The sequence below is a fragment of the Ovis canadensis genome, chromosome 2, assembly GCF_042477335.2.
Source record: "Ovis canadensis isolate MfBH-ARS-UI-01 breed Bighorn chromosome 2, ARS-UI_OviCan_v2, whole genome shotgun sequence".
Lineage (NCBI taxonomy): Eukaryota > Metazoa > Chordata > Mammalia > Artiodactyla > Bovidae > Ovis > Ovis canadensis.
The window spans coordinates 104051056-104074899 of NC_091246.1; the positions used below are offsets into that span (position 1 = coordinate 104051056).

The window sequence follows — 23844 nt, forward strand, 5'->3', positions numbered from 1 at the left end:
CTTCAGTGGAACTTGCATCAGTCTGAGAAAGAAACTTCCTGAATAAGCCTTGATATCTCAAATCCCCACTTGGGTGCAATTCTCTCGCCTCTTAACATTAACCACAGTCCTTTACACTGGGTATGTTCCAACTGTCTAATACTAACATCTGTACATACATCAGTGGTCAACCAACATACACTTTCCATCAAATCTGCCCCTGCCTTCAAGGATTACATTGTAGAAGAAATAACCAGTAAACATATAAATGTCACTCTTAACAAAAAATTAAACAAGGGAATACACTGTATTATGTACGGTAGAGGCTGCTGTTTTAGTTTGGTTGGTCCAATGTACTCTAAATTCAAGCATATTTGTTTATGTGGCCTTTCTTGATCCTTACAGTAGCAGACCAGTCTACTAGAGACTTACTAACCGCACAAAGACTTTGGGGAAGAGCATTCCAAGTAGAAGGAAATGCAAGTAAGAAAATTTGAGACCGAAAGGAGCTTCATGTGTTCATGAGATCAACAAACAACAAAAAGGCCAATCAATATGGCCTAGCATGGTGCACAATGGCAGCCCACTCCAGTACGCTTGCCTGGAAAATCCCATGCACGGAGGAGCCTGTGGGCTGCAGTCCATGAGGTCGCTAAGAGTCGGACAGGACTGAGCGACTTCCCTTTCACTTTTCACTTTCAAGCACTGGAGAAGGAAATGGCACCTCACTCCAGTGTTCTTGCCTGGAGAATCCCAGAGACGGGGGAGCCTGGTGGGCTGCCGTCTATGGGGTCGCACAGAGTCGGACACAACTGAAGTGACTTAGCAGCAGCATGGTACACAAAGAAGAAAATAAAGAGAATAAAGATGAAAGGTCAGGGGGCTAGATCACATAGGACACTGTAAACCACAGTAAGGAATTTAGATTTTATTCAGCTTCAGTGAGAAGCAATGGAAGGTTTCAAGCCATGAACTAATATAAGGCCCTGGGAGCTCACTCTGGCTTCTCTGTGAATAACAGACTTAGCGAGGCAAAAAGCATCAGTCGATCAGCTGGTAGCCTGCTGCACAATCAGGGCCAGAGACGACGGCTTGGATGAGTGATGAGAAATGGGAGTCATCACACTGAAAGTGGTACCTATAAAATTTTACTGACGATCTATTTGTGAGGTGAAGCAGCGAGGTGGACATCTGTGCTATACGCTGAGATGGGCATATATTAATACTTCAGAAGTATTTTGTATGCTGGAAGTAAACAGACTTGTGAGCTGAAACCAACAGCAGTGATATGGACTTGTAAAATGTGAATGTCCAATTGATTTGTAAGTGGAAAAGCTGAACGGGCAGTTAGCTCCATGAGGCCAGAGCTCAGGGGCGAAGCCTGGGCTGGAGACAAAAATGTGAGCATCATCAGCGCATACACAGTCTAAGCCACAGAGCTGGATGAGGTCACCCAAGAGGGTGCTCTGGAACCCCTGAATGTCAGCAGCTTGACGGAACAAAGAGGCCCAGAACAGGCAGAAACAGAAGGACGGAGCAGTCAACAAGGGAAGCCAGGCGAAGGGATCAGTGCTGAAGTCCAGAGATGAAAACGTTTCCTGCACGACTGTCAAGTCAGAGGACGACTGAGAAGCGCGGCGAGAGAGATGCTGCTCTGGTGACCTTGAGCAAGGGTCCTTCAAGGGACTGTGCTTTCATAAACCAGCTGGGAACAGTTCAGATCCACCACTGGGCACCTTCATGAAGGCTACTTTTGTATTTACGTTTTCATTTATTTATGGAATATGAAGCACTGGGGGCCACTTTCTCCAACACCTTTGCGTGTGCGTGCTAAGTTGCTTCAGTCGTGTCCGACTCTCCGTGACCCCGTGGACTGTAGCCCACCAGGCTCCTCTGTCCATGGGATTCTCCAGGCAGGAATAACGGACTGGGTTGCCAAGCCCTCCTCTAGGGTATCTTCCTGACCCAGGGCTCGAACCCGGGTCTCTTACATCTCCTGCACCGGCAGGGGGGTGACCACTAACACCATCTGGGAAGGCCTTTGCACATATATGCTCAAATAAAATAAGCTGAATGAATATTACTTGAGGTATCTTCAGAGTATTTCAAGGTTACCTCTCTTAACCTGGACACTGCACACTGCAGTTTCCACCAACCACTAGACTGCTTTCTAAACCACTGCTCTTCCTCTCATACCCGGAAGAACCAATCGCTCACTGGCAAGAGAGGAAAGGTTACTTCTTATCGTAACAGGTGCTCTGACTTACATCAAAACCTTGAAGCAACTTCAGAAGAATAATTGTAACTCCAGTCGTCTGAGTCACTGACTTCTAATGCGATTCCAATTTCCTTTAGCTTACGTAACTTTGTCTTCCCCATCAGCAATTGAAAAACAGTGGATATCAAACTTTAATGTGAATGAAAACCACCTTACCTCGTGTGTGTGTGCACAGTCGTGTCTCTTTGCGACCCCATGGACTGGACTGTAGCCCACCAGGCTCCTCTGTCCATGGGATTTTCCAGGCAAGAATCCTGGAGGGGACTGCCATTTCCTATACCAGGGCATCTTCCCAACACAGGGATCGAACCCACATCTTCTGCATTAGCAGATGGATTCTTTACCACTAGTGCCACCTGGGAAGCCCTGAAAATCACCTTGTGGACAGAGGACGAGACAGTTGGATGGCATCACCGACTCAATGGACACGGGTCTGTGTGGACTCCGGGAGTTGGACTGGCATGCTGTGGTTCATGGGGTCGCAAAGAGTCGGACACGACTGAGCGACTGAACTGAACTGACTTACGTTGTTGTTTAGTTCCTAAGTTGTCTCCATCTCTTTGTTACCCCACGGACTGTAGTCTGCCAGGCTCCTCTGTCCATGGGATTTTCCAGGCAAGAATACTGGAGTGGGTTGCCATTTCCTCCTCCATTGTGTACTTATAAATGTAGATTATCAGGTGCCCCAAGGTGAGGAATGGGTTCTAAGATCAGGCCATATTTTTAAGTTACCTTTTAAAAAAGCTACCATGGAAATTCTGGCATAAACAGTCCATGAATCATATTTTGTGAAACAACAACACAGCAGTTTAGAACAGAATAAGGTGCGCAGTGACAAGTCCTGGAAAAATCCTTTTTCCCTACCCTAACCCCCACCAAGTATCAGGTTGGCTATTTCTTTTAGCTCTCAACATCTCAGATTCATCCTGAAAATAGTTAAGCACCCTTTATGTGCCCAGTTAAATTTAAACATTTCCAAAATCTCAAAGTTTATTTTTTTCATCCAATATGAAAGCTACACTGATATAATATGCCCATGGACTGCTAGCTTGGAAAAAATACCTGCACAGCAGCCTTACAAAACTATTACCTTGAATATACACTCATGAACCTAGAAAATTCTTTTAAAGAGTTAAGGTCTCAGGCAAGGACTCGCCTGCACTTCTGCAACTTGAATGTTTCAGTGAATGTGGAGAAGCTGATGTCAAAAGACCTATTTCAACAACTGAACTTGCACTGTATGTGTTTTTGAATGAGTATAAATAAATCCTCATTTATCATTTTCTGCTGAATTCACACCTAGAGGAGGCTAGAAACTGCATTTCCAACAGGCTTCCCATGCACCATCACATACAAGCAGTTTCCTGATGATCTGGAAAACCCTTTCACATCTTCTCTGAAACTTTTTCTAAGGCTGGGTAGAGAGTTTCAAGAAAAAGGGGCCTAAGACAAGTGATCCCTTTTCATATTTAAGTGAAAGAACAGGTAAGCCACAGCAGAGGAAAAAGGCTGAGTGGCAAGGATGGGGATGATGTAAAATTGTTTGAAATTAGAAATGAAATCAAGAATTAAAAATAGAATTACATTTTCTGTTTGGCAATATACAAACAACACTAAGTGCACTTCATACATTTCACTATTGTTGCTCTAAGTGATATTACCATAAATCACATTAGGAGCGTACTTGGCATTTTTTAAAAGCAGAAAGGACTGAGAGTGTCAATACGCTTAAACAGCTCTGTTCTCTTTGATGAGAGTGGAAGAGAAATTATCAGAGCTTTCACCAGGTCGGAAAGCCCAGCTCTGACACCCCCACGGCTGCTCCCCTCCCTGCTCCAGCTTCAGCGTGGCATGGAGCAAGGCTGGGCCAGCGACCCGTTGGGCGCTCCTGAGCTCTCTGATGCTTTTACCTGATGCGCGAGGGGAGACAGCTGTTTGCCCCTTTTCTCGTCACGGACAGGGAAGAGAGACTTTAGCAGCTTCGGCATCTGCGGCACCAAAGATTTCACCGGGTTCAAGTAGGAGGCCGCGAGGCTACTGAGTCCTGCCGAAAATATTGAAAGGAAAAGAGATAAGGCAAAAATGATTACAGAGATGCTCTCTATACTGTAAACTGGCCAAGCATTGTTTGTAAGCAAAACAAACAATAAAAAATTTTAAAGGTATACTGGAAAAATACTAGAAAAACATAATAGCATTACGAGTACTGTGTGCTCACTCGGTTATGTCCAACTCTGCAACTCGATGGACTGCAGCCCACCAGGCTCGTCTGTCCATGGGATTTCCCAGGCCAGAATACTGGAGGGGGCTGCCATTTCCTCCTCCAGGGGACCTATGCTGCTGCTGCTGCTAAGTCGCTTCAGTCGTGTCCGACTCTGTGCAACCCCATAGACGGCAGCCCACCAGGCTCCCCCGTCCCTGGAATTCTCCAGGCAAGAACACTGGAGTGGGGTGCCATTGCCTTCTCTTACTCTCAGAAACAACGATGTTTCCTTTTCCAATTAAACAGCAGCAGTTGGGGTATTTCTAAAATGCTCTAATATCCAGCGATCCTATTAAATCCCAAGTGTCACCCAACCGCAGGCCTTGTCACTAACTGGCCGAGTACTAACTTAAGCCCTAGAATGAAGTGGGACTTTTTGCTTTTAGATCATACAGCCAGAGACACATGCATTAGTTCTGCATCCAGACTTTAACCGCTTTATAAAGTCAAGGACTGTATCTTATCCAACTTTAATTTTTCATGCTGTTTACTGAATGAAGATGATGAAACTGACTTTTCAGGAAGACAGTGGTATTTGGGTTGTGTTTACAAGTGAGGGACATGTCCTGAACCAGCCCTGCTCTTAATACCAACGGCTAGGGTCAGACACGCAGATGACACCTATGATGTCAGGAGACTTCTTTTGCCCTTTAGTGAAGACAATTTTCGGGACAATCTAATCCAAGACATAAGTGATTTAAAAAACTGTACCCTAATTAATTCTTTAAAAAGAAGAAGCCAGTCAACTTGAGGCATCTGTATGAGAGGCTGCCTTAAGAGATGCACACGACCGCCCCACCTCCACTCCCCAACAGCCTGAGATGACGCAAGTTCATCAGCAACACAGCTGGTACGTGAACCTGTACGGTCGGAAGGTTTCACGTTTTCCTTAATTGAGTATGTTATCTCTAAAAACTATGAAAAGTTACATAAGGTTATTTTGCAATCATGAGCACAGTCACTAAAAATATAAACCAAAGAGACAGCTATCTGCCACGAGAAACAGCAAAACAGTTCAAAAATATCACACAATTTACGTGCGTGTGTGCTCAGTCATGCCGACTCTTTGTGACCTCATGGACTGCAGCCTGCCAGGTTCCTCTGTCCACGAGATTTCCCAGGCAAAATACTGGAGTCGGTAGCCATTCCCTTCTCCAGGGGATCTTCTTAACGGGGGATCGAAACTAGGTCTCCTGCACTGCAGGCAGATTCTTTACCATCCGAGCCACCAGGGAAGTCCCAAGACGGATCAACTAACCAGTGTGTGAACTTTACTTGAATTTTCATTCAAAATATCTAAGAAATACACATGGGGAACTCTAAACACTGGCTAGATGTTTAATAATATTTTGTGATTATTTTTAATTTTTCTTCTTGAAATGTCGCTTTGGGTATTCTTTTAGAAATATATGTACAAACATTTACAGATGAGACAGTGTCTGAGATTTGCTTCAAAGTCATCCTGAGCAGCTGTGGAGATGTAGTGGGAACACAGATAAGCCTGGTGATAGTCTGATCATCCTGAAATCAGCACGGGGCGCCTGAGGGCACCTCATGTCACTCTTTCTACTCTATATACCTGATATTTTCCACAGTAGGAGGATTCTTCAGAGAGAGAGCAAAATAAAAACTTTAACGTACAAAAGAAACAGTTTGTCACTAAAAAGAAAAAGGTCACTGCTAAAACCAATGATGATGGATATATGACTAAAAAAGAGACTAAACTCAGAAGGACGCAGTGAAGAGGAGCAGGAAGCAACGACGAGCAGAACAAAGCAGTAAACACATAGACCAAAGAAACATTCACTAGAATTTTTGTAATTTATGGAATTTTAAAGCAAAGTAGTAGTCTGTGACCAAATAATTTCACCCTGGGTATTTACTGGACAGAAATGTTACTAAAACACTGATACACAAACAAGCTTTAGTCACAGTAATGAAAAAGCGGGAACAGACCAAATGTGGATAAACAGGAGAGCTGGTTAAAACTGTGATAAACTCCACTGTGACAGTGAAGTCTCTCTCAACAGTAAAAAAGAATAAACTGCTGATACATGCAAAGGTATGGATGACTTCAACAGATATGCTGAGCAAACCAAGCCCAACACAAAAGAGTACATACAATATGATTCCATTTAATGAAACTGAAGAACAGGCAACACAGTGAGATCCGAACACTGACCGATTGTGCCAAGTAACTGGAGTCACACAATCTTCTGTAGCTTGACTGTGGTGTAAGTTACATGAGTAAATAAATTTGTCAAAATTCATTAGGTATGACTCATAGTCAAGAAAAATGCAGCCAGAAGCAGACTGTGAAATTGGTCCTGATGCTAGATTGAGCAGATAGGTATTTTAAAAGCGCTTTTTATACATAGGTACAAGGACTGGAAAAGTAATATAGTCTTAATATATAAAAAGGAAAGAAATATCAGCAGAGAAGTTAAAACTATTTTAAAAAGAAGCAAATGGAAATTCTAGAAACTAAAAAGAATAATAACTGAAATTTTAAAATTCTTGCTTGTGCTTAATAAAAGACTATAAATGGCAGTAGAAATTATCCAATCAGAAGAAACAAGAATAAGATAAAAAGATGAAAAACAGAATAGAGTTTCTGCGACTCATAGGGCAATATTAAGCAATACAACGTGTGCAATTAGATTTTCAAATGGAGCAGAAAGAAAGAAAAGGACAGAGGAAAAAATGTAATGAACTAACAGTTGAATGTTTCCCCAAACTTTAGGGAAATCCCAATGTAGAAACCCAGGGACATTGGTGAAATCCAAGTAAGATAAACACTAAAAATACTACACCTAAGAACATCATTACCCAACTGCTGAGAAGAAAAATAAAGAGAAAAATTGGAAAGCAAACTAAACAAAGACATATTTCATGTAGGGCGAAAGTGACATACATGAGGGCTGAGTTCTCATCAGAAAAGAGGTCCAACAGATGATACAGTGTCTCTAAAGTGTTAAAAGAAGACAAGCTATCAACTAAGAATTCTCTATCCAGTGAAAATATCTGTCAAAAAAAAAAAATGAAATGCAGACATTCTCAAAAGGAGAGATCTTCCTTCACAAGGAAAACTGTACAATAAGAAATAATACAAGATATTCATCAGGCTAGAGAGAAACCGTATCAGATGAATATACAATTCTTCAGGAAGGAGTAGACAGTGACAGAAATAATAAATAGGAAGGAAAATATAAAAGATTATCTATAGTCTCTTAATTTCCTTCAAGGACAAATAGCTGTTTTAAAGCAAAAAAAAAAAAAAAAAAAATATATATATATATATACACCATTGTAAGGTGAGTTCATAACAACTGTAAAAGCAAAAGATACAAAAATAATATGAAATAAGGGGGCTGGAGGAACAGGAAAATGGAACTGTACTGATGCGAGATTCTTCTAATTATGCAGTATGAAACGAGATTATTAACTCTAAGAAGACTGTGGCAAAGTTAAGGGTGCCTACTGGAATTCTTCACCAAAGATATTAATGAATAAATGTTGTCTGTTGTTTTCAGTCACTAAGTCTCTGCATGCCTGACTCTTTGTGACCCCATGGACTGTAGCCTGCCAGGCTCCTCTGTCCATGGGATTTCCCAGGCAAAAATACTGGAGTGGGGTCCCCTTTCCTCCTCCAGGGGATCTTCCCGACCCAGGGACTGAGCCCATGTCTCCTGCGTTGGAGGCAGATTCTTTATCACTAAGCCACCAGAGAAGCCCTGATAAGTAGATACAGGTATGAAAAAAGCCAAAGATAAAATAAAATACTACAAAATATTTCCCAATTAACACAAAAGAGATTATAGTGGAAATAAATAAAAAGCCCAAATAGAAACCAATAGCAACATGGCAGACATAATATTTTATGTAAAAGAACTAAACATTCCAATTAAAAACCAGAAATTGTCAGACAAGATTAAAAAAGAAACTCTATACCTAAATATGCTGTCTATAAGATAATCACTCTTACAGACACACATAGGCTAAAATTTTAAAGACTGAAGAATAAGATACACCGTGCAAGCAATCTGCAAAAGAAGACTGGTGTGGCGATACTAACATCAAGACAGATTTCAAAGTCAGAGCATTACCAGAAAGGTAAGGGGACATTTCATAAGAAGAAACATCACTTTATCAGCAAAAAAGAATAACAACCCCAATGTGTGTATACCCAGTAACAGAGGTTCTAAATTAATCATGCAGAAACTGATATAATTATAGGAAAAAAACAGATAATTTCACGATCATATATAGATATTCAATGCCTTTTCTCAATGATCGATAGAACAAATATGGGGGGAAAAGTCAGTAAAGTTACAGCAGATTTGAACAAGGACATCAACCACCTTGACCTAACTGACATACAAAGGACACTGTGCCCCAAAATAGAAGAGACCTTTCCAAGTATACACAGAACGTTCACCAAGATAGAATATAGTCTCAAAAAATTTTAAAAGATTGAAATTTTGAAGAGTCTGCACATTATGGAATTTAAAAGGAAATCAATAATAATAATAATATACCTTCAAGATATATAAAAATTGAATGAACATGGCACCCAGTAATTCATGGGTGAAAGAATAAATCACAGAGAAATTAAAATATCTGGAATATAATGATAATAAAAGCACATCATGCCCAAATTTGTGAAATGAAGAAATAACAGACATCAACAAAACAGAAAAGAGAATCAAATTTGGCTCTGTGGGAAGATTAAGAAAACTGATAAACCAGTCTCAAGTGTATTAAAGAACAACAGAAAATAAAAATTACCTATTCAGAATAAAAAGAAGGAGCCTAACAGATTCTATAAACATTAAAAGATCAATAAAGTGAAAGTGACTGAGCCTACAACACTCCTCCGTCCATGAGATTTTCCAGGCAAGAGTACTGGCGTGGGTTGCCATTTCCTTCTCCAGGGTATCTTCCCAACCCAGGGATCGAACCTGGATCTCCCGCATTGTAGGCAGATGCTTCACCATCTGAGCCACCAGGGAAGTAAAGGAAACTGTAACATTTATGAAAATTAAGTAATCTGATGAAACAGAAACTTCTCTAAAAAACACAATCTTTGAAAACTTACTTATAAAGAAACAGAAAAAGTTAAACTTTATAGAAACTGAAGTCATGATCTCAAATCTTCCCACAGTGAAAATTCCAGACCCAGAGAGTGTCCCTGGTGAATCTTATCAAACGTTTAAGGAAGTAGTAAGACCAAGTTCACATAAGCTCAGGAACTTCGTCATAAAAGATGATGAAATTTTTCTCATCATTTTGTGTTCACCTCCTTGTGACCGCATGGAGTTCAGCATGCCAGCCCTGTCCTTCACTATCTCCTGGAATTTGCTCAAACTCATGTCCATCGAGTCGGTGGTGCCATCCAACCATCTCATCCTCTGTCGCCTCTTTCTCTCCTGCCCTCAATCTTTCTCATCACTTTATGAGATCAATATAGCCATGATACCAAAACCCTAAACAAAGACATTGTAATGAAAAAGGTATATATATTCACCGTAGGACACATACATGAAACTAAACAAAATATTAGCAAACAGAATCAAACAAATATGAAGAACAACACATCATTTCTCACAGGAATGCAAGATACAGTCAAGCATTCAAAACAATGGGACTCAACACATTATGATAAGAAAGGGAGGGGCTTCCCTGGTGGCTCAGTGTAAAGAACCCACGTGTCAGTGCAGGAGAGACGTGGGTTTGGTCCCTGAGCCAGGAAGATCCCACACGCCTCGGTGTAACAAAGCTCATGCGCCACAGCTACTGAGCCTGTGCCCTAGCGCCCAGAAGCCACAACTGCTGAAGCTGGTGCAGTCTAGAGCCTGCGCTTCACAGCAAGAGAAACCCGAGCACAGCAGCTAGAGAGGTGCTCTCGCGTACCGCAACTAGAGAAAACCCGCGCAGCAACGAAGACCCAAGACAGCCAAAGACAAGTCAGCCAGCAACGGTACAGGAAAAAGCGGGGAAACTCAAACAGGCATCAACTAGCAGGACTTGCAGAAAATCCTGATTTAAATGATTTTAAAAAAATTTTAAACTATTTCTGAAAGATACTCGTATTTCACAAGAGTGATTGAAAAACAAAAGCATAACTGACCTGGATCAGGAGAATGGTTACTTTGGGGAGAACGGAGGGCTGGGGCAGCTGGTGCAATTCCTTTGGAAACTGTAATTTGTGATACGTCCTGTTGACTTTCCCACCGGCCCTATTAAGGACAAAATCGGTCATTCTGACTTATCAATTAATTCTTTAAAATTTTAAAGATATTGAAGACAAAAATGTTACACATTGCTAAAGCTTTATCCTTGTTGAAGACCTGAAAAATCTGATTACCTGAGCACAATACTGTTAACAGCATAATACTCCTCCTCCTCTTTACAGAATTGATCTCACTAATAATACTACTTCCCACTTGGATATCCCCTTCAGTTATAATTTATAGTCTCCTAATGCTCTTTCTCCTGTATCATACTGTGTCTCACAAAACATGGATATAGTAAGATATTTTTTGAAATGCTCCTTCTGCCTGCTCCTTAGGCCCTTTCTGCTTTTGTGCCTCAAGATACATTTTTCCCCCCAAAGGAATGTTTTTATTTAAATTTTTTAAAATTTAATTTTAAATGAAAATTATTTAAAATTTTTTTAATTTAAAATTATTTAAATTTTTTTTAGTTTATCGGCCACATCACATGGCATGTGGGATTTTAGTTCCCCCACCAGGGATCGAGCCCACGCCCCCTGAAGTGGAAGTGCAGAGCCTTAACTACTGGGCCCACTGCGGAAGTCTCAAGATACCTTCTTTCTCTTCAGACTCTAGACTGAAACCCAGGAGCCCCTCTAATACTGCTCAGGTTTCTTCTCCTCCACTAACATACCATTCATGAAAGAAACACTCCAGAACAGCCTATTACCAAGCCTCCCATTCTTAACAGATACTAAAAATGTGTTCTAGTTAAGCCCAAACCAAGGAGTCATCAAGCTCCCAATAACACAGGTCTCTGAATTAACAAATCTGATTGTTCTTTCAGCGTGTCTTGCTGTCCCTCAGTCGCTCAGTCACGTCTGACTCTTAGCGACCCCATGGACTCCAGGAGGCCAGGCTTCCCTGTCCATCACCAACTCTCGGAGTTTGCTCAAACTCATGTCCATCGAGTCAGTGACGCCATCCAACCATCTCTTCCTCTGTCGTCCCCTTCTCCTTCTGCCCTCAATCTTTCCCAGCATCAGGGTCTTTTCTAATGAGTCAGCTCTTCGCATGAGGTGGCCAAAGTATTGGAGCTTCAGCATCAGTCCTTCCAATGAATACTCAGGACTGATTTCCTTTAAGATTGACTGTAACTTGTCTTATAAACTCCCATGAAAGAGATTTTGTTCCACAATACAAGAACAATGCCCGTCAGGTGATGGAGTAATTTACTTTTCTAGAACTTGTGGTGAGCCATAAAAATGGTCATCACACCAAAGCACTTTGAACATCAGTCCCACCCAGTAAAGAAATAAACCTCTGCCCACGCTACCAGCATAGAAACCAGTAACGGACAGGAGATGCAAAGCTTTTCAAAGCTGTACAACCTCTTTAGGTCCTTTGACAGTCACTCTTCTTTTCCACCCCAGTTAAAAAAAACAGTATTTTCTGTTAGATTAAGCTACTACTCCCCAGATGAGTGACCCTGACGATCAACTAGTGTCTTTATTAGTAAATTGCCTGCAAAGTAAGCTCTTTGCTGCTCCTGAAGATGGATGGAGGTAGAAAGCCCTCTTAGGTTGCCAACATGTATTGGAAACCTATTTGCTTTTAGCGGCAACCTAAGTACCGATCATAAAATCAATAAGCCCTAAGTGATTCGGATCCTGTTTACTTAGAGAAAGCCACTTTCTGAGGGAACTCTCTCAGCACTTGCAATTCTTTTTCCCATGTTTGTGTATTTTGGACTCTGCCGGGTCTCCGTTGCTGACTGGGCTCTTCTCTGGTTGCGGTGCTCGAGCTCCTCTCACTGTGGGGGCTCCTCTCGTTGGGGGGCTCCTCTCGCTGTGGGGCACTGACTCCAGAGTGCAGGCTGTAGCCGCTGTGGCATGTGGGCTCAGCAGCTTCCGTTCCGGGCTCTAGAGCACAAGCTCGGTTGTCACGTGGCCTGTGGGATCTTCCCAGACCAAACAGCGAACACGTGTCTCCTGTCCCGGCAGGTGAAGTCTTTACCACTGAGCCACCGGGGAAACCGAGCACTTTATATTTTAAAATGTGGTAGGATGCTCAGCATTAGGAAGCAAGGGAGCAAAAGACACATGAAGAGCTGACAAGGACGGTGAACTCTGAGCGCGCCACTGGAGGAGCGTCTGTGGTACTATGAACCACACGCTGATTTACATACTTTGTTTCATTAATGTTTTCTGCCTTTGAATTCAATTATCTGTCTGGGAAGCTGCAGCTCTGTGTGCCCTGGGACATCGTAATCGGGTGTCGGAACAGTGAGGTCAACACTTTGGAATCTCTCAGGGGATGTAAAGCTTCATGCTGCGTTCACGGAAGTAGGTTCATGCCTGGCTGTTCTGAAGACAACTTACTCAATTTGAGGATAAATTTGTTTCCATACTTTAGATTTGTCTTCCTTGTTTGGCAGCTGACACAGTAGCACTCTGGCCCTTAGGAAAATCAGGCAGCTAATTTGAAGTCAGCCCCTCAGCTGTGTGATGTGCGTCCAATGACAAATAACAGAGGTGTCACCTCTTCCCCAAGGCACACTCGGGGCTCTGCTAGCTTCCCAGGTAATTTTTCCCAGCTGGCACTCCCACACACAGTGTTACTCCCGAATCTGAACAGAGGCAATAACTCTTACTGTCTCGTATATTCAGATATCTCAAGTGAGAACCTTTGAAAGGATGCTCACCGTACTTACACAGTGCCTCAGCCATATTGCTAACTCTGTTGGAGAATGAAAAACGGAGACATTTCATTCATCCATCTCCCTTAACCGTCATCTTAACCTTGAGAAATCTCAGTCTTGCCGACTAGAGACGGGGACACAGAGTATCTCAAATCGCTCTGGGACAGAACAGGCTCTGCTTCCGAGGGAACAACAAATTTGGATGATAAACCACTGCCCCCTCCTCTTTCCAACCCCCGTAGATCTCTAGGGAGACACTCCACTCACTCACTAGATTCTTCTCCGGCAGCACATATCCATTCTCTTGCCAGAAGCAGAATCTGTGGTTCAGGGTCTAGCAACACACACTGGCCCCCAAGGGACAAGGCAATTAGTGTCTTTCCAATAAATTTTACAGGGCTTCCCAGGTGACTCAGTGGTAGAGAGGCCACCGGCCAATGCAGAATACCCAAGTTCAATCCCTGGGTCGGGAAGATCCCCTGCAGACAGAAATGGCAACCCACTCCAGTGTTCTTCCCTGGGAAACCCCATGGACAGAGGAGCCCGGTGGGCTACAGTCCATGGGGTCACAAAGAGTTGGACACAACTGAGCAGCTAAACAACAAGAACAACAAGGATATAAATTTTATATCCTTGGCCACTCCAGAGTGATTCTCCCACTACTGAAATGTTGGGGGAAAAAAAGGAAGCACCCTAGTTAAAGGTACTTCAGAGATGAACTTAATTAATAAAAAGGCCTTGGCCAGACACTGGACCTTTCCGCCATCATATGGGCTCAGTTCTCAGTATGGCTTTTTTTTCCTTTCACTTCTACCCCCATAACCTATGCTCCATTACAGAACTCTTGGAAAGATAATTCTGAGATGTTTCTAACATTTTTTTACCTCTATCAGCCTTCAGGATCAGCCGTGAAGGGAGGATGTGAGAGCGGAAATTCTGGCTTCGTTTTGGGTCCCTAAACTAGCTTCATAATTAGTAGGAATTATTTGTGCTAACAGGCTGAATTCAAAGATATAAAACCCTATTCAAGATAACAATTATGCTTAAAGGCAAAACCCAACAGGAAAACATGCGGAAGGCTGTCCGCTGGCTTGAGGACGTGGCTGGTCCCTGCAGGGAGCTCCAGCTCTCCTGTTGCTGCTCTCCAGAAAGACACAAAAGCTTTGGGTGTTCTCTACAGAGGTCTGGCTTGGATCAAGAAAGTGACAAGGAGGTAGACGAAGTGCCAGTGGCACTCCAGGCCCAGAGGTGGCTACTAACGCAACTCAAGAAGAGGTGACTCACCTTTGGCACCAACCATCACCAGTGTCGGGCTGAATAATTGCAGTTTTCAGGAAAGCGATGGAGCCAAAACATACAACTCAGCTTTGTTAACTGCATAGTCGTTCAGATTTTTGGCTAAATTTTTTTTAAATATTTATTTGGCTGCATTGAGTCTTAATTGTGGCATGCAGGATCTACTTTCCTGACCAGGGGTCAAACCCAGGACCTCTGCACTGGGAGCACGGAGTCCTAACCACTGGACCATCAGGGACGTCCCCGGCTACTTTTAGTTGCATTGAAAACTCCATTTGGAAGATGACAAACATCTCACTAACTTATTTAAAAATATATGATTCCATTTAAAATGGCTTTAGTAAGTAATATCAGTTATTCTTTCTTGACAGAGTTTCTTAAATCTCAAACAGTCTCAACACACAGCCATTGTTTAAATGGAAAAACAATCTGTTGGAACTAATTATGCAACTAAACGATGTGTCTAATCTGGTAGACTGGTCATAACAAGTTTGCTAAGTTTTTGTTATATCTAATTTAAAAAACCTGCCTAACAATAATGATGTAAGAGCCAGCAACAGTAAATAAAAGCATCACTGCAATTAGGAATATTTTATATTTTTAATTGAAAAGCTTATCAAGAGTGATTTCTTTTAGGCCATAAGGTGAAATTAAAAGTTAAGGGTAGCTAATAAAAATTCAATGTATCTTTCTAAGATTAATTAGCTCATCCATTCCGTCTTGGTGGAGCTCAGTAAACAATTCCAATTTTCATAGGTATGGAGCATCAGTGAATGAGGGCAGGCAAAATGTGGCTGGCCGAAGTCCAAGCGTTAAAGGCCAACGTGCGAGAAGGTTTTAGTACCTTACCACTTGCTCTCGCCTCCCCAGAAGCCCTGATCCCAGTGAGCTCTGCTCTTGCCTCCCAGCCACAGCTTTCAGTGTTGCGTTGCTCCCACCAGCTCTGCCGTGATGTTAATGCAAATTGGCAGGGAAGGCAGACCTGAGCCTCCTCGGGCGGCCTCTCCGCACTTCTTTACATAAAGTGAACTAACTTTACTGTTGTGTTATTTACGTGGCAGGCAGCAGAGCACACCAGGTTTTCTGGCCCAAAGCTCTGATTCGATAATCAAGGAAAGAGGGACAGACATAGATAATGGAACAGAGAGCCCAGAGGTAAGTCCCCATGAGTGCAAGGTAGATGCAGCTATCGGCACGATGATTTTCAATTATTTTAAAATACAGTTTCTAGCGTTTTAAGCAGTGATTTCAGGTTAAAACTGTATTTCCCACTCAATTCCATTGTGTATTAAGTACTTCCATGCAAAGAAGCCGAGATGGAACCACTGAGCTATGTTCTGCGGTGCTGGAGAAGGCCCAAGGCACTTCCGCTCCTCCTTTGCTCCTCTCCCCCTGCATCCCACGCTTGAGAAAAGGATGTCTTACAAATTCTCAAACATTTACTGTACCATCGGCTTCATTAATGAATCAACTAGACCCCCTCACAGCCCAGAGCCTCCTACACTCTATCAGATGCCTTCATTCCTGGCATCTTCTGACAGATATTTTCATAGTCCCAGGGAATGAAGAACTGTATATCCTGACTTCCAAAGTTATTTTTACAAAAGGGTAAGAGCCAAAAAAACACTAGTACAGTATCAAATGCAGTTGTCTTATAAAAACTACATTTAAAAATGCATTCGCATTCTCAAGGTAAAAGCAAGCATACTTTCAATAGGAGGATAATACATGTATCTCACTCATTAAGAAAAACCTAATGGATTAATTACCTCTCCCTGGATCTCTGAAAACTGAAGAATGCAGGAAGTCCCCAAAAGAAAAGAAAAATACATGAGTCTCTCAGGTTTTCCAAAACAATTTCTTCTCCTTGAGGATTTTGTGTGAAAATTATTATAGATAAAGCAACTGGAGAGTTTCTCAAACCACCACTTATAGGAGAATAAAATCTACCTACCACAAAGGGTAGAGAGTAACATTCTTTCCTTTTAATTCTTTCAATAGGTAATTTGTTCCCATGATCTAAAAACCAAGTAACATAAGAAGGCACACCATGAGAAGCCTCCTGCGTTGGGTCCCACACACGCTCGCCCTCTCCCTAGACAGGAAGTAGCGGCATCTGTTTAGGATGCATCCTTACAGGGTTCCTGCACGCAAGTGTACACCTAGCGAGAGCCACACACACTCCTCCTGAGCTCCCCGCTCTTGCACAAACAGCAACATACTGTGCTGTAGTGCGTTTTCAATCACTAAGTGTATCCTGGTGCTCTCTTCATATTAGTACCTGGAGGGGTTCCTAATAATTTTTATAGCTGCATAGTATCCATTTGTGTGTGTGTGTGTGTGTATGCACACATGGACACAGATAAAACATATTTAACTAGGTCAAAGCAACAGACAGGTAACTTGTTTCCAATCTCTGCCATTATAAACAACATGGAGATGGCCCTCCTGTACATGTCATTTCTTACCTCTATAAGCACTGTGAAGTGAAAGCCAAAGTCGCTCAGTCGTGTCCAACTCTTTGCGATTCCATGGACTACACAGTCCATGGAAATCTCCAGGCCAGAATACTGGAGTGGGTAGCCTTTCCCTTCTCCAGGGGATCTTCCCAACCCAGGAATCGAACCCAGGTCTCTCGCATTGCAGGCAGATTCTTTACCAGCTCAGCCACAAGGGAAGCCCACTATAAGCACTGCTGCTGTATAAAGGGGTTTTAATAGGACCTAAATGATTGTTACATCAACTAGCTTAAACACTACCCCACCCTGAGGAATTCTATTACAGGCAGCACTGTAGCAATTCTGAATTCAAGGCAATGCCATTCTGGATGCAGTTCACCACTGTTTCATATAAAAGGCCAAAGGCAGGACTCTTCTGTTCCTTGCTGCTACTGGTGGAGGGAAGCATTTCTTTACTCTCTAGGAAGAAAACACAAGAATATTTTTCTCTCCGTGCTCCCTGCTGAAGTGAGCCTGGAATCAAATCCTCTGCCGAGTGTTTCATGGCTTTGCTTCCTGACATCAGCTGTGGCCCTCTGTCACCTGAATGTCCTTACTCATTCAACAGGTCCACCCACGAAACCTGTCTTAGGGCAGCTTTCCCCTACCTCTCCCCTAGTGACAAGCAAAGGGTCTCTGATTTAGACACATGGACATTCATATAGCCTGCTGATATGGACACAGCAGGAAGTCAAGGGATCCGGGGTGACAGTGACGAGGTGGAGGGAAGCCCGGCTGTACCTGGCAACGGTTCAGGACCCGAGGGGGCCCACAGCCTACAGGAAGATGAAGAGATGGCTCCACGGCTGACCTGGGAGCACAGTGAGGAACGGGAGGCTGGCCCCTCTGCTTTCCCTGACAAGACTGCCACTGTCCGTCAGAGCCCAGGGACACTGTCCATGCAGAGGGGTGAGCTAGAAGGCTCCAAACTGCTGCAGCGGGAGAAAAGGGTCCTTCACTGTTGGAGGTGTCTGACGACAACGGAAAACACGCTGACACAGAGCAGGCAGAGCCAGCCCTTTGCTGCTGGGGCGGCACTAGGACATCGGCACAGCCTGAGAGGGTGGAAATCAGACTTCCCTCAACTTCACTAAGTTTCCTATCTCTAACCCCGGGGCCCCAGGACATCAAGACGACTGAAACGGGGAAGGTCTTGGCACAGTAACAAGAAATGCGCAACATTATTTACTCATTTAATACATCCTGCTGGAAACTCCCTGGCGGTCCAGTGGTTAGGACTTCATGCTTCCACTGCAGGGGTCCAAGTGTGCTCGGCTGTTTCAGTCACGTCCAGCTCTTTGTGACCCTGTGGACTGCTGCCCGCAGGCTCCTCTGTCAGTGGGATTCTCCAGGCAAGAATACTGGAGGGGGTCGCCATGACCTGCCCTCCATGGGCTCTTCCCGACCCAGGGATCGAACTAGTGTCTCCTGCAGAGGTGCTATCACTGGTTGGGGCACTAAGATTCTGTATACTGCGGCCACAAAAACCAAAAACCAAAACAACCACCCAAAACCCATGTCCAGCTTCTCCCCAGCCCTCCACAGAGACTGCCCTGGGAAAAGGCCTCCAATAATCTTCGCTCTCACACCCAGAACTGTCTCTTCAGTCAGTGCAGTCTCTAGCATCCAAAAGGAGTTCCTCCAGGCCCCCAGCTGCTCTCCCCACCACCTCTCGTCTCTGAGGACTCCCGTCTGTCACCCTGCACAAGCCCTTCAGCGTCACCGTCACCCCACACAACCTCGCCTCCCTGTCTGAACCTCTTGGGGCCAATTCAGGGGACTCGGGTGAACCCCTGGCTGCTCCAACCAGGCCCTGAGCTCCCCAATCTGTGTTCAGCTAGGGCTTCCAGACCCCTGAACTGGCTGACACACCTTCTGTCCAAAGTTGAATGAAATCATTTTCTTCTTCAAACCTGCCTCCTCACATTCTTCTCTCTACTATGTCCCCAGAACCCATGTCAGCCAGTCTCCCCCTAGCTCCACCCCGACCCTCATGTCCCCAGAGCTCTAGAGGCTCCATTCTCCTGAGCGGGTCCTGACTCTCCTCCCTCCCCTCCCACTGCCGAGACCCCTCCCCGCACCTGCTCCGTCCACCCTCCTTGTGTGTTGATAACAGTACACATTTCTACTATATACATTATTCTAACGTAATTTTATGGACAACAGCCAGGAAGATGAGTGGGGTCGAGGTAACTGCCTAAAAGTGGCCCAGCTCCCCCACAGCTCCCCAGTACGTCACACAGGAACTTTTGAAACGAGGCCCTTTCTCTGGGTTCTGCCCTGCACTGCATGCTCGGCTTGACTCGGGCTTCCTTCTCCCTCCATGCTTCTGTTCACACTCTTGCTTCAATCCCTTCCACTTGGGTGGATCTTATCATCCTTCAGCATGAAGCTTATGGCGGTGGGGGGGAGGTTCCCCCTCTTTGGAGCCTTTCCTGGTCCTTCAATAATACCTATAAAAGTGTCCACTTCTCCTCTGGGTTCCTACTCTACCTAGGCATACTTCTATTATAGCATCTGTATTCCTTTATTCTATTTGAACGTAGATGAGACAATAATTTTCTTTCAAGTAGATATTCTGTTTTGTATTTTTTTCTTTCCATTTAAACATAAAGAAACTAGCAAGAGAGAAAAGCTGAAAATCTTTTGGCCATTTTTTTTTCAGTGAATTTATGATAGAGGATTTGGGTTAGATGGATTAAAAAAAAGTCATGGTTTTTCTTATATTTTCCTTAAAATTATTTATTGTATCAATAATGTGATTTATAATCAATAATGACAGTTTTCCAAACACTCTGCTTTGTTTAGGTGATTACAACTATGCTATGCCAATCACACCTATCAGCGGACCTGTATCAGGAAGTGCTAAACCCTAGCACACTTTCAGACTCATGGTAAGTGGCCAATGAATTGATGAACCAGTGCATTCTCAGCTGTATCCAACCATCCACCTATGTCTGTTTTGAGTGTGATCCCTTTAAGTAAATGATAACGAATTATCTATGCTTAAAACTCTGTTAAATTGGGGAAAGCTATTTCTGTTCCCTTATTTTTCTTTCTTCTAACATGTAATATTAACTTTTAAACATAATCTTATTCTTCACAAATTTTCAATTACTTCATCCATGTTTTAACTATCAAAAATCTGAAATGAAGTTCCTTTTCTGACACAAATGGGAAGAATATATTTTCAACGGGAATAGGAACTCAAGCAACTAAATTGTTTAACCCTTAAAAAGCAGAGTAACAACAAGGTTTCAGTAACATTATTTTAACTGGCAGATAAAAAGAAATGAACTCTAAACACTTTCCAATAAACTTCACATAGTACTGAAAAGTGGAAGAAATTCTGGCATGCACGACGAGCGTGTGATACTTGAGAGGAGGAAAAGCTGGATGGGAAACAGGTCTAAGACTGACAGGAAATAGTTCTGAGCACTCACCTTGTTGCTACCCAGACTGGAGGGTGGAATAAGATCCTGGCGGCTGCCAGACAGCTGAAGAGGGAACGGAGAGGAGAATTAGCCCTTTGTGTGCAAAAGCACACACATCCATGATCCTGGAAATACAACGCTTAGAAAACCAAATCGACAGAATGTTAAAGCTGGACGGTATGAGAGAGGCTGCCAAGACCAAGCTGCAAACTAGACTCCTGGCCTTTGGTACCCTGTTAGGCACAGTTTCTGGTTTTGTTTTTCATTGAATTAACATTTTTAACCAGGCAGGTTTGTATAAGATCAGATATCCAGCTAACATAGCAGTAACAGCCAACCGGGCCCAAGTAAGGGACACTTGATTTGTTCATCCACTTCTATGTAAGGACACCAGGCTACTAGCTTCCTTGTTGTTGCTGTTGTTTAGTTGCAAAGTCATGTACAACTCTTGCAACCCCATGGATTGTAGCCCGCCAGACTCCTCTGTCCATGGGATTTCCCAGGCAAGATTACTGGAGTGGGTTGCCATTTCCTTCTCCAGGGGATCTTCCCCACGCAGGGATTGAACCTGGGTCTCCTGATTGGCAGGCAGGTCCTTTACCACTGGCTACCTTATCGCATCCTGATCTGACGACTCCTTTCTCTGGGTACTGCAGTAAGTGTATACACAGAAGCTATTTGTTTTAAATCACAGGATTCTAAGTACAAAATCTCTGCACATACAGAGATTTTAGTACATCTTTCAGTGCATTTTAGTACTTCATTTTCTGAAGGAGTGAGAAGATAGATATGCTGAGTTAAAGGGAGGGTTTTGTTTTTTTTTTACTGTCTGAGAATGTTCCCCATCTTTTCATCTGAGATCACCAGTCACATCACCCAGTCTCAGGGAGCCACCTGGGCCCTCCAGCCTGACACCCATCCTGTCCTGTCCCTCACTGGGATCTCTGCAACACCAGGGTTAAGGGTCAGCTGCTCTTTATTTCAAAATTTATACTGTGGTTTCTCTTGGGGTAAGTTCAGACAACAGTGTACTATTTCTCATATCCACCTCTTTATCAAAAGTAAGGAAAGTAGAGATAAATCACAGGGCTCCAAGCATTATTTCTTTGTGAAGAATTATTTGTAAGCTTCATATTCATGCGAAGAATTATCTGTAAGCTTCATATTCATGTAAATTTTATCCATGTTTTAAAACACAACAACACACTTGCAACACTGTGACAAAACACGCCTAGCTGACTTGACTCCCTGATGCCCCCGGGGTGGCCCCTGAGCAACTGAGTTTATACACATGAGCCAGACCTCTCCTCAACCTGAAAGTAATCAAGTTCAGCCTAGAAAATCCAAACGGCTTTCCCCAGGCACTACACTAGCTTTGCCTTAGTTCAACACATGCTCGCCTAACAGAGTCACTGTGCCAGGCACTGGAGGTATGAAGATAAATGAGAAGCAAATCCAGGGGGACTTACACGGATGCTTTCCGTGTAACATTAGGAAGGTCAGAGATGGAGGGCTGCAACGATGCTACGGGGTAGAGGAGTGGGAACTTCAGTCAGTGCAGAGGAGGAAATGATACCCGAGATGAGACTTGAAGGATGGAAAGGAGTTATCCAAGGAAAGAGGAGGAGCAAAAGCAGAGCCTGGGCCGAGCACAGGCTGGGGTCCCACGCACTCACTCTGTTCACATTAGGAGAGCTGATACTCCTCCTGCTCAGCTTCCCTTTTCCCGTCAACTGTTCCTTCACGGCAACTTCCTGTGGGTCAGAAAGAACACAGAGGAAAAGCACGCATGAGACACACACTTCCAGAGCAACAGAGTCTAAAGCAGGCTTTGAGCTATGGACATATTCCAAGCTCTTTACTTACTGGAGTGGCGTGGTCATGCCACACAGCCTGTGGGATCTTAGCTCCCCGACCAGGGATCAAACCCATGCCCCCTGTAGCGGAAGCGCATAGTCCTAACCACTGGACTGCCAGGGAGGTCCCCTAGTTCTTTAAATGACAGCTGTTACTTCACACAACAGAATGACCCAATTACTGTCACTGTGGAATATTCAACGTTAATTAAGCAGCTGACAGGTTATGTGGTTCATTCCTTTCCTTATCTACTGATGGGTCCCTTGAAGCTGGCCACAAGTGAGTCCCAGGGGAAAGGTTGTGAAAAGCAGACCATTCACTTTTATGTTTCATTAGTATTTTTATTTAAAAAAAAAAAGAGAAAAGTTTGGGGACTTCCCTGGTAGTCCACAGTGTCTAAGACTCTGCGCTCCCAGAGCAGGGGTCCAGGTTCGATCCCTGGTCAGGGAACTAGACCCATAGGCCACAACTCAGACCTGGCACACCCTAAATAAATAACTAAAATTTTTTTAAAAGTTTCAACACAACTACGCAAACTAACGTTTAGAGCTTCTCTGAGCCTTGGGTTTATGGCTGGCACCTCTGTTTTCCCTCTTAGAGATCCACTCTGAGGCTGTGGAGGCCAAGAAAGGACACAACATTCTGCCTCAGGGCTACATTTTTCTTTGGCAACTGTCCAGCGTCAAGGAATTCGTAAAATACTTCTTAACCAGCAAGAGTGATACATTTCCTTCCACTACTGGCTCAGTCAGTAAAGAATCCGCCTGCACTGCGGGAGACCTGGGTTCGATCCCTGGGTTGGGACGATCCCCTGGAGGCGGGCATGGCAACCCACACCAGCATTCTTGCCTGGAGAATCCCCATGGGCAGAGGAGCCTGGCGGCCACAGTCCCTGGGGTCGCAGAGTCAGACACGACCAATGCACACAGCACAGCTCTACCCAGGCGACTAGCTACCATTTAGGGGCGTGGAAAAAGTAACTTCCAAATCTCATTTTTCTATCTTTGAAGACTCACCCGGCAAGTTTAATGTAAATTAACATGCTCCACTTAAGAGGTTTCAGAATTTTAGACGTCACAACACTGTGAATCCCGGAAAGTCTCACCCTGGGGCGAGCTGGGCTGGACCCTGCCCTGTCCCCATCAGCTGACCTGGCGGAGGCGGTCTAACGTGAGGAGGTTCTCCACCGCCAGCACGCTCCTCAGGTATTTCTCGATGTACGCTTCCGAGTCGGCCGACGCCGCGTTTTCCACGTCAGCTGCCATCCTTGCCAACGTTTCTCGTTCCTCTGCTCCCTGAGCGTCCTGGAGAGTGGAAGTTACA

At 43.8% G+C, this 23844-nt stretch overlaps 1 protein-coding gene across 3 annotated transcripts in view; it reads right to left on the bottom strand.

Moving 5' to 3' along the window:
- Nucleotides 1-23844, bottom strand: part of KIF13B (kinesin family member 13B) — a 204888-nt gene that overhangs the window by 25568 nt on the left and 155476 nt on the right. For all 3 annotated transcript variants that reach the window (XR_011254392.1, XM_069576709.1, XM_069576710.1), the window contains exons 33-37: nt 23673-23825; nt 22341-22418; nt 20674-20727; nt 10651-10759; nt 4168-4301 (exon numbers count right to left, since the gene is read on the bottom strand). Coding sequence is in view for 2 of the 3 variants with exons in the window: in XM_069576709.1 (XP_069432810.1) it covers nt 4168-4301; nt 10651-10759; nt 20674-20727; nt 22341-22418; nt 23673-23825 (528 nt within the window). In the remaining variant the exon portion in view is untranslated. The remainder of the gene's footprint in view (nt 1-4167; nt 4302-10650; nt 10760-20673; nt 20728-22340; nt 22419-23672; nt 23826-23844) is intronic.